This window comes from Perognathus longimembris, chromosome 5, assembly GCF_023159225.1.
Source record: "Perognathus longimembris pacificus isolate PPM17 chromosome 5, ASM2315922v1, whole genome shotgun sequence".
Classification (NCBI taxonomy): domain Eukaryota; kingdom Metazoa; phylum Chordata; class Mammalia; order Rodentia; family Heteromyidae; genus Perognathus; species Perognathus longimembris.
The window spans coordinates 40,103,574-40,119,122 of NC_063165.1; the positions used below are offsets into that span (position 1 = coordinate 40,103,574).

A 15,549-nucleotide genomic window follows, 5' to 3' on the forward strand; every position below is an offset into this window, starting at 1 on the left:
AACTACAAGCTATGAAAGAACAAGGGAATTGTACCCTAAACACCTCCTGCATTATTCTGACTTCAGATTTGTTTTTCAGAGTCCCCTGTCAACATTTGGCATTGCACTAAAATTCTACAACTATTCAATAACCAAGAAGACTATGAAAGGCTGTGAGCATGGATGGTGGGAAATTAATGAGCATATGTAAGTGATTTTCATATGTGAGGAATCTCATGGAAAGTCTACAGTCTTGAGTGCTATGTTCCCAAACAGTCTGCACTTCAGTATTTAGAGAGGGAAGCTGAGTGAGACAGCAGCTAAGAAATCTGAGTTCAGCTCCTGAGTCGGGAAGGAAAGGTTTGAATTTGTGCCTTGAAGCATTTGTCTCCTCTCTGCTCTGTGTTGCTCCACTATTTATGTATATTTTCTGTATTTCACTAAAGTATATAGAAGATAAAGTTTTTAAAACCTGGAACCATTTGGGAAAATAAGAAAAAGAGACTGCTGCTTCATTAGCCAGTGTTCTTTTCTAGGAGCGATCTAATGGAGTTTGCTAGATCTTATGCTGGATAGCAGAGAGCTGTAGGTATATGCGCTTCCTGAATCAAATTGGCAGGGCCTCAAGCTCACTAGCTCTATTTCCCCTAGGACAGAATCCAAGGCCTTGTGCATGCTCAGCATGTGTGCAAACACTGAGCTCCCTTCATTTTCATTTTTAATTTGTTCTTTTGGTGTTATTGATGTTGATTTTCTTCTAAAAGCTATAGCTTGAGTTCAACACTCATTCAAACAAACCAGTCTTCCAAACAGCATCCAGAAAGACTGAATCTTTCCTTGTTGTCATTCCATGGGTAAAATCTTCCCTTCTTGAGTACTTATGTGGACCCACAACCTTCTTTCAATTCCTTGCAAAGCAGTCTTTGTTCCTGCCCTGTCTTCATTGGAAGCGACTGATCAGATTTAAAGGAGTTTCTGGATGCATTATTCAAGTGTCACCTGTACTCCTTTGGGGAGTATTATTGCATCAAGGGTCTCTTGTGTAGGAGTCACAAGGACTGGGCTCAGATTCCAGCCCTGCCATTTAGTACCCACATTAACTAGGGCAAATAACCTAACCTCTTGGATCTTCAGGATTAAAATGAGGTAGTAATTCTTTCTTAGCATCAATTTGTTTTATTTGGGTAAATATTCAATAAAATAAGGCACACATCAAAAACTCAGCTATTAATATAATTAAAAAATGACATTAGATGGAAAAACAATATAGAATGTGCACAAGGCTTTAAATAGGTTGTATTTTATCTCTCTTTTTTTTTTTGGCCAGTCCTGGGGCTTGGACTCAGGGTCTGAGCACTGTCCCTGGCTTCTTTTTGCTCAAGGCTAGCACTCTGCCGCTTGAGCCACAGCGCCACTTCTGGCCATTTTCTGTATTTCTGGCCATTTTCTGTATATGTGGTGCTGGGGAATTGAACCCAGGGCCTCATGTATACGAGGCAAGCACTCTTGCCACTAGGCCATATCCCCAACCCTCTCTCTCTCTTTTTTATTTTGCCAGTCCTGGGGCTTGAACTCAGGGCCTGGGCACTGTTCTTGAGTTTCTTTTGCTCAACGCTAGCAGTCTACCACTTGAGCCACAGCTAGGTTGTATTTTAGAATTTGATAAAAGTAGAGATCCAGAAAACCAATTTTTTCAAACAACAAATCTTTTGTGAAGTTGTTAGTGTAAGGTTGAACTGTTTTGCGGATAGAATAAAAGGTATTTCTATGTGCAGAATGTGTTTCTACATATAGGAACAGAGTGTGCTGGCAAGAAATACCAGGAAAGCGCGAAAGCGCTCTTGCCCCAGATATCCCAGCCAGTGCTCCTAACAAGCTGGCTGAAGTCCATCCCAAGCTACAGATTCCCTCAGGGTATAAACTACCTAGGGCCTTTCCACAACAGTCCTTTCCTCTACAATGGAAATGTCCTAATTGAATGAATGACACACTTTGCCAACAAGTCAGCTTAAGGGAATTGGGCCTGCATTGGGGAAGAAGGAAAAGACATGGTAATGAGAGGAAGACTAAAGGGCGCCCAGAGCACAAGGAGAGGTGTGTGTGTGTGTGTGTGTGTGTGTGTGTGTGTGTGTGTGTGTGTGTACGTGTGCGCGTGCACTTAGGGCAGCAGGAAGGCAGGACAGGAATCTTCAATAAATAATGGCCTTTCCACAACCACAGCAAAGCAAGTAAGGTAGACCTTTTGTGTACCAGAAATGTTAGAGTTCAGCAATAGGCCAACATGTGTCCAAATCCTGGCACTATTTACTTATAATTTGAACTTTTACCAGTTACTTTACTTCTTTATGTCTCACTTTTGTCAGTTCTCTTATGACTGTGTACACAACGTGAATGGACTTTTGCTGAGTTTCTCCCACCTCTCACTTCTTACTCTTTTAATTTAATTTTATTTTTTGTCGGCTGTGGGGCTTGAACTCTAGACCTGGACAATGTCCCTGAGCTCTTCAGCTGAAGGCTAGTGCTGTACCACTTTGAGCCACAGCACCACTTCCAGTTTTCTGATGGTTAATTGGAGATAAGAGTCTCATGGACTTTCCTGCCAGGGCTGGCTTTGAACTGTGATACTCAGATCTCAGCATCCTTATTAGCTAGGATTACAGGTGTCAGCCACTGATCCCTAGCCACTTTTTACTTTTTACTCTTAATAGTCCATAAATCCCCATCATGCATAAACATAGATGCAAAGTTCTCCTTCTTCCTGAATCCCTTTCACATACTTGTCTGGGACTCAGCTCTGCAAGAAAACTGTGGATGTTAATGGAGATCTCTCTCTCTCTCTCTCTCTCACACACACACACACACACATTATGAGCTCAAATAATCAAATAATGTTTTCAGGGCACAGATCCAGATCAGGTGCCTCTCAGGTGCTGTTCCTACTTGGTCAGGTGACTCCACCTCTGCACACTTGGACAATCAGCCCATCAGTTTCTGAACTTCAGCCAATTGCAAAAGGCTTTTCTTGAATAACATGTAAATGCTGTTCTCCTTCAAGCCTTAAAGTTATAGATTGGGCTCCTGGATACCAGTGTCTGATTCATGGTATAGGGTGGTCCCCAAGTATTTTGGGGGCTTAGAGCTATTGGCTTTCACAGGTTCAAGGAGAGGATGTCATTCCTAAGCCTTGTATTTTATGTTGCCCATAGAGATCTGGCAGGTCTCACACTGGGAAAAGCCTTACTCACACAGGTGCCTGACTAACTTATCATGGGCCTACTATAAAATACTCCACAAACTACAGCACTCATATAATGAGAATTATTAACCACAGTACCATTTACTTGGTGGGATACTGGAATCTCTGCTGGTGTTAGGTGATGAGATTGAATGAATGTGCATTCGCACCCACCTATACACGTAACAAAAGTCAATGTCTAGAAAAATCATAGATATATATGACTTCTTTGAAATTTTGCTAAGGACCAGTCCTGTAATGCTTTTCAGATTTCAATTTGAATTCATGTTGCTCTCTCTTCTTCAAGTGTTGATAGAATGCTTTGTTGATTGTTCAGCCTGACCCCAAATTTAATTTATTTATTAATTGAACACAAATTTTTTTTGACAAGGTGTTGTGCAAAAAGGGTACAGTTACATAGTAGGGCAGTGTGTACATTTCTTGTGATATCTTTTTTTTGGCCAGTCCTGGGCCTTGGACTCAGGGCCTGAGCACTGTCCCTGGCTTCTTCCCGCTCAAGGCTAGCACTCTGCCACTTGAGCCACAGCGCCGCTTCTGGCCGTTTTCTGTATATGTGGTGCTGGGGAATCGAACCTAGGGCCTCATGTATCCGAGGCAGGCACTCTTGCCACTAGGCTATATCCCCAGCCTCTTGTGATATCTTATGCCCTGTTTTTCCAGACTATTCTTGTTAGACATTTTTTTCTTTACATTGAAAGAGAAGAAAGGAGGGGCTAGGAATATGGCCTAGTGGCAAGAGTGCTTGCCTTGTATGCATGAAGGCCTGGGTTCGAATCCTAAGAAAGGGCAGAAGTGGCACTGTGGCTCAAGTTGGCAGAGTGCTAGCCTTGAGCGAAAAGAAGCCAGGGATAGTGCTCAAACCCTGAGCTCAAGCCCCAGGACTCGCAAAAACAAACAAGCAAGCAACAACAACAACAAAAACAAAAAAAACAAAGAGGAGAAAGGGCTGGAAGAATTAAATCTACAGTTCTGATTCCAGTGTCGGTGAGGAAAGCAATAGATTAGTCAGACAATGATTGTTCTGTTTCACAGAGGAGGGGGCAAAAGATACTGGGTCACATTCATAGATTATAAGATAGAAACTAAAATTAGCTCTGATCTAGGCATCTCTTATGAAGCCTGAGTAACCAAAGTATCAGTGAATTCATGGGTGGTAGGAACGCAGCCACTGGGACCTGAAGCTGGGTGGCCTCCCTGGCTTTTCTCTCCTCAGGTACTGCGGCTCCTATATAGATTATCAGACGATATTCCGAGTGCCCAGTCCTTTAGCTCACATTCAGCTCCAGTGCAGTTCAAGGCTCTCAGACAAACCACTTGTGGTGGAATATGGCAGTTACAACATCAGTCAACGTAAGTCTTGGATCTACTCCTTAGAAAAACTTGATCAGTGGTAAAATGGAGGTCAACCCTTTATATCTCCATTCCTAAAGCACTTAAGGAACGAACACTACTATATCTCTGTTATTTTCTATTATATATATATTAATTGGCAATGCCTAAATGTGTAGCACAGTCAAACAGTATATAAAATTATGTCTTATTGTTGTACTTTAAATTATAGAAGAAATATTTTGACTTAGTGATTCATAATTCCTGTTCAAGAAATAATTTGACTTTATTGATCCCTCATTCAAATATAACTACTCACATCATTCCTAAAATACAGGACAAGTCCATTTCTTTTTGTTGTTTCTCTAGGTAGTCAAAATTATTTGTAAAAATGATGATTACATGAATGTTTAGTGGAACCCAAACCAACAGTCTTGATTCTCGATGTCCTATGATGATGAGGGCAAGCTGATATGTTGAGAGAGTTCAAATAGCAGCCCCCATGTAAACTGTAATGTAAACTGGAAATTTACATTGAACACCTTTAGAACAGTGGCCAAGGAAGTGGTTTGTAGAAAAAATAATATTTGGGGGAAGTCAGTGGAGCTGTAGACTGTAGATAATGATTTGTTCCAGAAATGTTATGCCTGTTTGAAATGGAGAGGAGGGGAGTAAAGGCCACACCAAGGTGAGGATTTGAACTGAGAGAAAGCTCCCTGTGGACTATATCCTTCTCTTCTAATCCCAACGTTACCTGCTTCAGGATTCTGAATATTCCAATGTTAGATATTGGGATCTTGAATAAAAGAATTCTATAATTTCTAGCCAGGGACTTAGAAATACTGAACCATTTTATTACTAATTGATTTTTTTTTAGTCATGACATTCCAGCAGAACATCTATTCCCTAGTATGCCATTAAGGCAGTAGTTGACCTGACCATTCCCTTGCCTCCATTCTTTTGCACAAAGGAAGAGAAGATTTATTATTTCTATTATATGCACAGTTCACTCTTAATGATTTAGGCTAAGCAGATGATGGATCTTTGATGAAGATCCCAGTTGAAGTGGGAAAATGACAAGCAGTGAGACAGGAAGCAGAAATTGTTGGTTCTGAGGCTAGGCATTAATCTAAATCTGTGTGTATTGATATATATATATATATATATATATATATATATATTGGCCAGTCCTGGGCCTTGGACTCAGGGCCTGAGCACTGTCACTGGCTTCCTTTTTGCTCAAGGCTAGCACTCTGCCACCTGTGCCACAGCGCCACTTCTGACCGTTTTCTGTATATGTGGTGCTGGGGAATCGAACCCAGGGCCTCATGTATATGAGGCAAGCTCTCTCGCCACTAGGCCATATCCCCAGCCCCTGTATTGATATATATATATATTTTTTGCCAGTCCTGGGGCTTGGACTCAGGGCCTGAGCACTGTCCTTGACTTCTTTTTTTTTTTTTTATCTAGCACTCTACCATTTGGTCCACAGTGCCACATCTGGCCTTTTTGTATATATGTGGTGCTGAGGAATCGAACCCAGGGCTTCATGTATAGGAGGCAAGCACTCTTGCCACTAGGCCATATTCCCAGCCCCTACATCCTAATATTTTAGAACACAGATCACTTAAAATGCATGAAAGACTCAACATGTTCTCAGAGAATTCAGATACCACAGTCCATTTATAATTCTCTAATTATCTAAACAGCTAAATCTAGATCAGATTGATAGATACGCCACCGTTGAACATGCCAGCATCTTTTACTTATCTTTCAGCTTTTGATAAGCCCTTACTGATGGTTATAGAAATTTGATTGTGCATGATGTGAATGAAACATTTACTTATGAGCCTCCTATTTGATTAATTTGCTATCTTCTTTGCCTACTTAAAGCTCTGTGCTTTGTGTGTGTGTGTCTTTTAATGACCCAGAGTTTTAATTGGCTGTAGAAATTGTAGAATTATTCCTGCTACTTTGCTGTAACTCAAACCACTTAATACTTTTATATTTCTTGGCTAATATGGTCTGGTGACTCTTAGGGACCCACCCAAGATTTTCTATCTCTTATTGCCTGTAGCTTGTCCTGTTGGATCTTTTAGATGCTCCTCAGGTTTGTGTGTCCCTCAGGCCCAGCGCTGTGATGGAGTCAATGACTGCTTTGATGAAAGCGACGAGCTTTTCTGTGGTGGGTATTCAAGCTTTCAATACTATTTCCTTATGAGCAAGAAACTTCTCAGAGCTATTGTTGCTAATGTATATTTATAGTATCTGTTTTGTTTTTGAGACAGTGTCTCATTATGTAGCTTAGGCTGGACTCAAATTCATGGTTTTTCTACCTCATTCTATGGAGTACTAGGATTAAAGGCAGACAGAATGACACCCAGTTTGTCTATAATTTTTGTAGCTATTACCAATCACTGACTAACAAAGTATCCACCATCATTTAGTCTTGATCCTGCAACAGTGTAGTGTCTACTATTTTAGTAATTAAGGTTTAGCTCAGTTGGGAGTCTCAGCTTCAGGTATGGGGTCTCCTGAGCTTGGTTCTTCCTAAGTTGGAATTTTGCCTATTGTTTGTGGCCTGTTCCCTCATGGAATCAGTGCAACAGTCACTGGCATCAGAGGAGGGGAGAGGAGAAACATAGGACTCTTCCTAGGCTTGGGCTTGGGAGTCATATACCATTGCTCATGTCGCATCCCATTGCCCAAGGTGAGTTACATAGCTGAGGCCAAGGTCGAGGTACAGGACAGTCACTCTGTGCATCTTGTGATCACAGGAAGGGTGAGGTTGACCACAAAGAATAAAGAACTGTGGATAATATCTTAATCCATCACTACCTTAAGCAATCCTACCTGAAAACATAGACACTTCATCTAGAGAGATGCCCAGATCCTGCGAAGAAGTAAGATCAGCAGGTTTTTTTGTGGAGCCTAGGTGTTCGTCAATAAAAGAGTTGACTTAGTTGTTTAGTTTTTTACCAGTACACTGACTTCTATTGCTAATGACTAAGAGGTTGAGTATTAGAAAGGCTTATTTTGGGTAGAGAATCTGTGTCTCTATTTTTCATTATTATTTGTACCTCATACTTGAATCTATCTCCAATTTTAGAGAAAAATATAGGGGACACAAATCACTAGAAAAGGTGGCATCATTGATTACATTTTACCCGGACTATTTGCTTCAAATGACTGAAATAATATTATTCATGCAAAATGACCTTTTTATTGACTAAAGAAAGTAAAAACCCTCTTAACTTATGGCTCATTGACAATCTAAATCTATAGAGTTGTCTATTTTTTCAGAAAATAATTGTTGATCATCAACATTATTTGCTGCTCAGATACTCCCAACAAAATGATTGCCATTAATTTATAACAAGGACTATTTTTATGGGGGTAACTGTTATTCCTCAAGGTGCCATTTGTGGTAGCAGGTTGGCATTGTTGGGGACCTAATGAATGACAGTGTCCTCCCAATTGCTTAGAGGGGCAGAATAAGACAAGAAGTAGTGCTTTAAAAACAGATGATAAAACCAATGGCTTCTCACCAAACCAGATCTGCCTGAGGAATCACACCTTCAGAAAGTGCTTGCCAATACACATGCCTGCCATGCACTTAAAGACAACTAAAGATATTCTAAAGAAGAAAAATGTGGTAGACTAACATCATGATTCCTGATTCAGGGAAAGCTTCTTTCAGGATCAAATAATTCCAGAGAAATCTCAGACAGAATCACTATTTTCCATATTACTTTAGGAGGTACACAAATTCAACTTAGGTAACAGCTTATAATGTTCATTTATCTTAAACAGTTTTGTACAATGGATTTAATTTTAAACAAAACCACCAGATTTTAATGCACCCCCAATCACAAAAATAAGACTGACACTCAAGTGCTACTAATTACCCAAAACTTCCTCACAGAAGTGGGAGTTTCCAGGAAAACGAGCTCTCTATTTTGTTTCCTTAATAATGTTCACTATAAAAGGACACTGCTGGTCATCAGAGAACCTGATTGAACATGTATGCTTATGAATTTTGTTTTTCTTCATCCTAGTGAACATGAAACTGGCCTGCAACAGCAGTTCTTTCCGGCAGCATGGCGCTCTGGTGTGTGATGGCTTCCGGGACTGCGAGAATGGCCAGGATGAGCAGAATTGCACGCAGAGTGAGGAAGGCCCCAGCAGCTCTGACCTTCCCAAAGAACTCCTAAAGCACAGCCCAAATACCTTTTCCGGGTTAGGGTAAAATAAAAAGAACTTTCCCACTTTAGCCTTTAGAGGCCCCCTCAGCCCTAGACAAAGTGTAACAGCTGGTCACGCTAACCAGGTTAGTGTGTGAGTGTGTGTGTGTGTGTGTGTGTGTGTGTGTGTGTGTTCCTCTGTCCATACTGACAACTTTTCATTGCCTATTTGCTTTAAACTACTAAACATATTTAAGCTACTGTAGCATCTTGAGGACCTGACAGATAGGAATTTGCCAGGTATGGTGGAGGGACACCTCCTAATGTAAGCCCTGAAGAAATGAAAACCTGCAGGATTGTGAACAAATGTGCTAGAATTCATACTATCTCTTTATTTTTCTCTGTCTAATTGATACAGAAGGTCTGAAGATGGCAGTGAATTTTTCCCCCAGGATTTTTATAGACAGCCAGGTGCAATGGGTTATGCCTATAATAATAGCTACTTGGGAGGCAGAAATAGGAGAATAATTGTTTGAGGACAGCCCAGGGGGAAAAAGTTAGAAAGATATTATCTCAAAGAACAAGCCAGATATATTTTCATATCTGGAATACCAAATATATAGGGAACATAGGTAAAAGGATTATAGTCCAAGCCTGGCTCTTGGCAAAGATCACAATTGTCTATCTGAAAAATAACAAAGCAAAAGGGGCTGATGGCATGACCCAAGTGGGAGAATGCCTGCTTAACAAATATGAAACCCTACCTCAATTGCCAGTAGCACCAATTTATTTTTCTTGAGGAATAAAATAATGACAAAGAGACTAAGGACAAAGCCACTTATATGGTCATCTTCTTTGCATGTCACCTAGATTGTGAGATTCAGTCCGACTGGTTCTCAGTTGATGTGTCTGCCTTGGCTTAGTGACTCAGCTTAGTGGAGAAAGAGTCCCTTTGGGATCATTCTGTCTCTCACTGTTTCCTCAGAGGAGCTAATAGCAACTCCATCCCAATCCATCCTTTGCACCCTATCCATCCAAATCAGTGTGATTTACTTAAACTAGGTTCTTTTTCTCTTTTTAGGTGTCCCATGTACCAGCCAAACATTTAAGTGCAGCAATGATGTTTGCTTTAGGAAGCAGAATGCCAAGTGTGATGGTTTCCTGGATTGTCCAGACGGAAGCGACGAAGATGGCTGCAGTAAGGAGAGCTTTGTTCACTCCCTTCCCCATCCCATAGCTCCCCACTTTGTAGTCTCACCCTTTCTTGTGTAATTCCACTGGGTGAGGGCCCCAGGTGCAGGGAATCATAGAAATACTAGTCAACTAAGTTTGAGATTCTTTCTAGAGTTTCATTCTTTCTTCACAACATGCATCAATGTTCTAGAAGCCTACACTGAGGACTTTTATTCCTGATATTGATCAAAGAAAATGATCTTAGGCAAAATAACCCATAAGAAAAGAAATAGTGAGCCAGGCTCCAGTGGCTCACGTCTGTAATCCTAGCTGCTCAGGAGGCTGAGAGTTAAGGGTCATGTTTTGAAGCCACCTGAGACAGGAAAGTCCATGAGACTTTCTCAATTAATCACCAACAAGCAGAAAGTGGAGCTGTGGCTCAAGTAGTAGAGTGCAAACTTGGAGAGAAAAAGATAAGAGACAGCTCTCAGGCCCTGGATTCAACCCAGTACCAGCACACACACACACACACACACACACACACACACACACACACACACACACACACAGAGAGAGAGAGAGAGAAATAGTGTAATTTGGTACAAGAAAAAATTAAGTGCTGTTAGGAGCAATAACAAACACTAGTTACCCCCCCCCCCCACTGTGGCCAAGATTCAATGACTGTAAACTGTTGCAGGTTTATTTTAGTCAGGTGTTCTCTAAATTTGCCAGGAAACCACATGTTAATGGTACATCTTCACCAATACTATTTACAGCAGGGAGTAATTTCTCTCATGGCTAGTTGCTTTCAGTAGGTTTTCGTTTGTTTTGTATCCACAAATTCTCTCTCACTTGGTTTCTCTCAAATTACAGCTTCATTGACATTCTCAGTTAAATTACATTGGGGACATATTATAGCCACCTAATTTCATGGGCTGCCATTTATGTCACACCTGCTGTTACTTCCCAGAGCTCTCCATTTCCACATGCATTATCTTGTAGAAACTCCATGTCAGGGTGTGCTCTTAAGAGGGAAGGAGTGTTCTGTTGATACTGGTCCCAGATAAACCCTAGATTTCCTCTCATCTAGATAAGCAGCAGATTTTCAATATTGTGTATGTATGGAGTCAGTTCCCAGCCCAACACTAAACCTGACCCAATTTCCAGTTTTTCTTCTAAGCCTGCTTTAAAATCATGTGATTGTTCCTCTACCAAAGGTTGCCCCAGGAGCTCCTCCTCCCTCCAGCGTATCATCGGGGGCTCTGATGCCCAGGAAGGGGCCTGGCCATGGCAGGTCAGCCTCCACTTTGTCGGATCTGCCTATTGTGGTGCCTCGGTCATCTCCAGGGAATGGCTTCTGTCTGCAGCTCACTGTTTTCATGGGACCAGGTAGGGCAATCCCATCCTTATTCTCAGGCCACACACTTGGCCTACAGACCCTCAATGTAGCAAGAAGCTCTTCCTACAAGGGGAAATCCTATCCGTTGGGCTTGTATGTGTTTGTTCATTTTGTTGTGGGCATCAGGCCTCCAACAAAAAGGCCAAACAGGCCTTTCCTTAGGCTATAATGGAGGGGATTTTCTGGAACTTATCTAGGTCTTGTCGTTACCAAGACAGCTTATCTTCATTCTGGTTTTAGTGAGGTGATGAGTGAGGTTCAGAGTTATGTTGCTTGCTGTGTCCTTAGGTAGAGTCAGGGGCTAAGGTAGAGCCAGGCAGGGGCTAAGTTAGAGCCACTGCAAGTCAGTCCCTTCTTTGCTTAGCCTTATCTCTCTATAGAGAGTATGTGTACCCTAACCACATGTGATTCAGCTACTAACTTTGTGCTTCATTTCTTTTCAATCAGGATGTCAGATCCCACACCATGGACGGCTCACCTAGGGATGTATGTACAGGGGAATGCTAAGTTTGTTTCCCCTGTGAGAAGAATCGTAGTCCATGAGTACTATAACAGTCAAACGTTTGACTACGACATTGCCTTGCTACAACTCAGTGTCACCTGGCCTGAGACCCTGAAACAGCTCATTCAGCCAATATGCATCCCTCCCACTGGCCAGAAAGTCCGCAGTGGGGAGAAGTGCTGGGTGACAGGCTGGGGACGAAAGCATGAAGCAGGTATGTGGCATTCCCCTCCCCATATCTGTTGAGGTAGTGCTGCTCTCTTGCAATTCCCAGAAAGGGATTGTCTACATCATCTCTTTTGGGCCTCCTGACAACTGTGGGGGATGGTTTAAACACCCCTCTCCCTTTTTAAAATCTTTTCTACTTGCACCAAAAGAAGCAAAGAAGCAGGAACCACCTGATAAAGGGGGAGAAGGCATATATGAACAATGTAGGCTTTGCTAGGTAGTATGGTCTGAGTATGCATAAAAGTTATGTTCTATTTTTCAGAGGCTCCTACATCCGTCCTGTCAAGGTTTTCCATACTGTAGGATTTGTACCCAGATTTAATATAGTGGGGAGTAAGAATTGGATGTTTCATGAATGTCTCTTCAAAGATGAGTGCTAATACTTCACCTCTATCTCCTACGGATCACAGATCCCTCGGCAGTCCTTTCCAAGGGGCTAGGTGTCTGTGATTGTAGCATTTATTCCATCACCTTGCTTTCATACTCTCCCTTGATTTACTGTGGGCAGCCTCTCAAGTGCTTGCAGCTCTCACTTGGTTAGGGAAATGAATACTATTTATCCGTTGTGGAGGTTCCAGCAAGGGAAGACAACTAACTGAACACTTGTAACTCTGCGACTCTGATAGGTTTCTGTGCTCAGCGCTTTAATTGCATTGTTGTCTGCCACAAGAGGAAAGAAGTGACCCAACCAACTAATCACAAGACACTTTTGAATATATATATATATATACGTATATATATATTCATCCTATATACGTGTATATATGCATATATACACGTATATGTATATATGTGTGAATGAGCATGAGTATATGTGCCTATGTTTATTTTTCTAAATTGTTTGAGCCAAATTATAAAAAAAAGCTAATGTCCCATATAAAAAGGATTAAGTTTTTATCGTATCTTGGAGAGTTCTGCTAGCCCAGCAAACACTGATGTGAACTGCGACTTTCTCACAGTCCTGGTGAAAGCAGGCACAATGGCTCAGGTGATGGAGGTAGACCTTTGGTCTGAATCTTGCTGTTGCATGCTAGCTATGTATTGGGCAAATCTGTTTCTTCATGAGCATAACAGAGATACTAATACAATTCTTTTCTATTCAATTGCTCTGAAGAGTATAAGAAAGAATCTGCATTGGTTGTTCGAAGGAAACCTTGAAGCGAAATCATTGCATTATCGTGATCTCCACCCTCCATGTCTTTTCCAGACAACAAAGGCTCCCCTATTTTGCAGCAAGCAGAAGTAGAGCTCATTGACCAGACCCTCTGTGTTTCCACGTATGGGATCATCACTTCCCGGATGCTCTGTGCAGGACTAATGTCAGGCAAGAGAGATGCTTGCAGAGTAAGTCATCTTCCTGTCTTTTGCCCAATGTGCACTTTCTGTGAATATGTTTGCATTTAACGGACATGACACTGGAACAAGTAGAGCAAGTGATTCCCTTACCTCATTTGTGTTTCCCAGGTGATAATTACAACCCAGTTGCCTAAGATCAGGGAAAGGTAATGAAAGGATGGGTTCCAGAGAATCAGTTTTCTAGTGCCCATTCATTTCCCTCCATCATTTACAGCATGAGACCAGCATTCATTACTCTGTTGAGATGCTTATAAACCAAAGCTTAGAAATAAAGAAACCCTGTGTAGACACTTTGCTTAAGAATTGCACCCCCAATTCCATGGCAGGAACCACTCCATTTCTGAGATTACAGGGGCTTCGTTTATTCATTCCTCTGAAGTACAGATTAGAGCAAAAGAAAGATGAATGGGGGAAAAGTCAGAATACTCATGCCCATTAATGATAAGCTCCTGATCATAAAGCAAATGTGGTCACATTTGACATTCTCTTTTCCCACAGGGGGATTCAGGTGGACCTTTATCATGTCGCAGACAAAGTGATGGGAAGTGGATTCTGACTGGCATTGTCAGCTGGGGACACGGATGTGGAAGACCAAACTTCCCTGGGGTTTACACAAGGGTGTCAAACTTTGTTCCCTGGATTCATAAGTATGTTCCTTCTCTTTCATAATGGTGATAGTTACAGTTTTAAACTATGGTTTATGTGATAGATTCTTTCAAGAGAATGCAACAGTGACTAATAAAATGAATCACCTTTTCAACTGGAACTGTGTTTGTCCACATTTTATAATTCTTGAAAAACATGCAAATTAATATATATTCCATAAATATTACCTCCAAGAAAAAATCTATATTCATTTGACGGCATCAAAATGTCATTGATTTAGCAGTGAAAGAAACTCTAAGTAATGTCATTAACCTTATTCTCTAAAATAAATAAGTAATGGAGCTAGGCACTGATGGCTCACACCTATAATCTTAGCTACTCAGGAGGCTGAGATCTTAGGACTGTGGTTTGAAGTCAGCCCACAGACAAATCTGAAAGACTCTTCCTCCAATTAACCACTGAAAGGCCAAAAGTGAAGGTGTGACTCAAGTGAAAATTCTCCAGCCTTGAGCAAAAAAGCCAAGCAAGAGCTTAAGGCCCCAAGTTCAAGCCCCAGTACTGGCACAAAAAAAAAAAAAAAATGACAAATCAGGAATACATTTAGATGTTTTTATTTTACTTATGTTCATGTTAAATGCAGACATTTGTAAGGATTGAGGCAAACTTGACTTCCTGAAATAAGAAATTCCATCTCACCATTAGGATTTCTATAGAATTTAATATGCACACATATTCACAAATAAAACAAAACTTATATTTTTTTGGCAGAATATATTTTCAATATATTCAGTTTTTTTCTAACCATGTCAAAATGAAATTTTTTCAGACATGAGATATGGTATTGTTGTGTGTGGAGAAAACAACATATCAGTGAACATGACTGATTGCTGGCAAAGAACTTTACTGAATTGAGTTTTGTGGTAGCTGGATTTAAAATTTGCACGTGGAGCTCAGAGAGACTGTGGTGACTCTGGTCAAAGTGAAAAGGCACAGAAATTTGGGGATAATTGTTCTAAAAGTAATTTTTTCCCCCAGAAATAACATCTGGCTCCTTTTTTTTTTCTTTTTGGTTGTTTTATAAAGTTGTAAACCCGCAGTTCACTCTCATTTCTTCCTAGTTGATTCAGTTTGTTTTAATCTTTTTATTACTAGAGGCCAGAGTGGCGAACAATACCACCAAGCAGGTGAAAGTACCAGAAAAAATAAAATATTTTCTCCCGTTAAAGAAGTAATAACAATACTATCATTTAATAGAGCTCCGAATCTCAGAAAAATGTAATGCAACCACAAAAGGAGACAAAAAAAATGTGTGATTTCTCAGATCAGATGAAAAGACAAAAATGTGGGTGACTAATGATTATTTCATATTTTATTATCTCATAGACACATATATATCATATATAATATTTATAGCTATAGGTATGTATTTTGGTTTGCTAAAGCCTGTTGCCTTTAAGATGAAGGGTGCATGACATAACAATAATGGTCTGGGGCCTGGGGATACAGCTTAGTTGTAGAGTGCTATATAGAGTGCACA

At 40.8% G+C, this 15,549-nt stretch overlaps 1 protein-coding gene across 1 annotated transcript in view; it reads left to right on the forward strand.

Moving 5' to 3' along the window:
- Positions 1–14,075, forward strand: part of Tmprss7 (transmembrane serine protease 7) — a 31,900-nt gene extending 17,825 nt beyond the window's left edge. Inside the window, exons 10-18 of the mRNA XM_048345815.1 lie at positions 80–186; positions 4,449–4,585; positions 6,642–6,749; positions 8,623–8,733; positions 9,830–9,946; positions 11,139–11,310; positions 11,768–12,036; positions 13,258–13,394; positions 13,905–14,075. Of these exons, the coding sequence (XP_048201772.1) occupies positions 80–186; positions 4,449–4,585; positions 6,642–6,749; positions 8,623–8,733; positions 9,830–9,946; positions 11,139–11,310; positions 11,768–12,036; positions 13,258–13,394; positions 13,905–14,075 (1,329 nt within the window). The remainder of the gene's footprint in view (positions 1–79; positions 187–4,448; positions 4,586–6,641; positions 6,750–8,622; positions 8,734–9,829; positions 9,947–11,138; positions 11,311–11,767; positions 12,037–13,257; positions 13,395–13,904) is intronic.
- Positions 14,076–15,549: the final 1,474 nt, after the last annotated feature.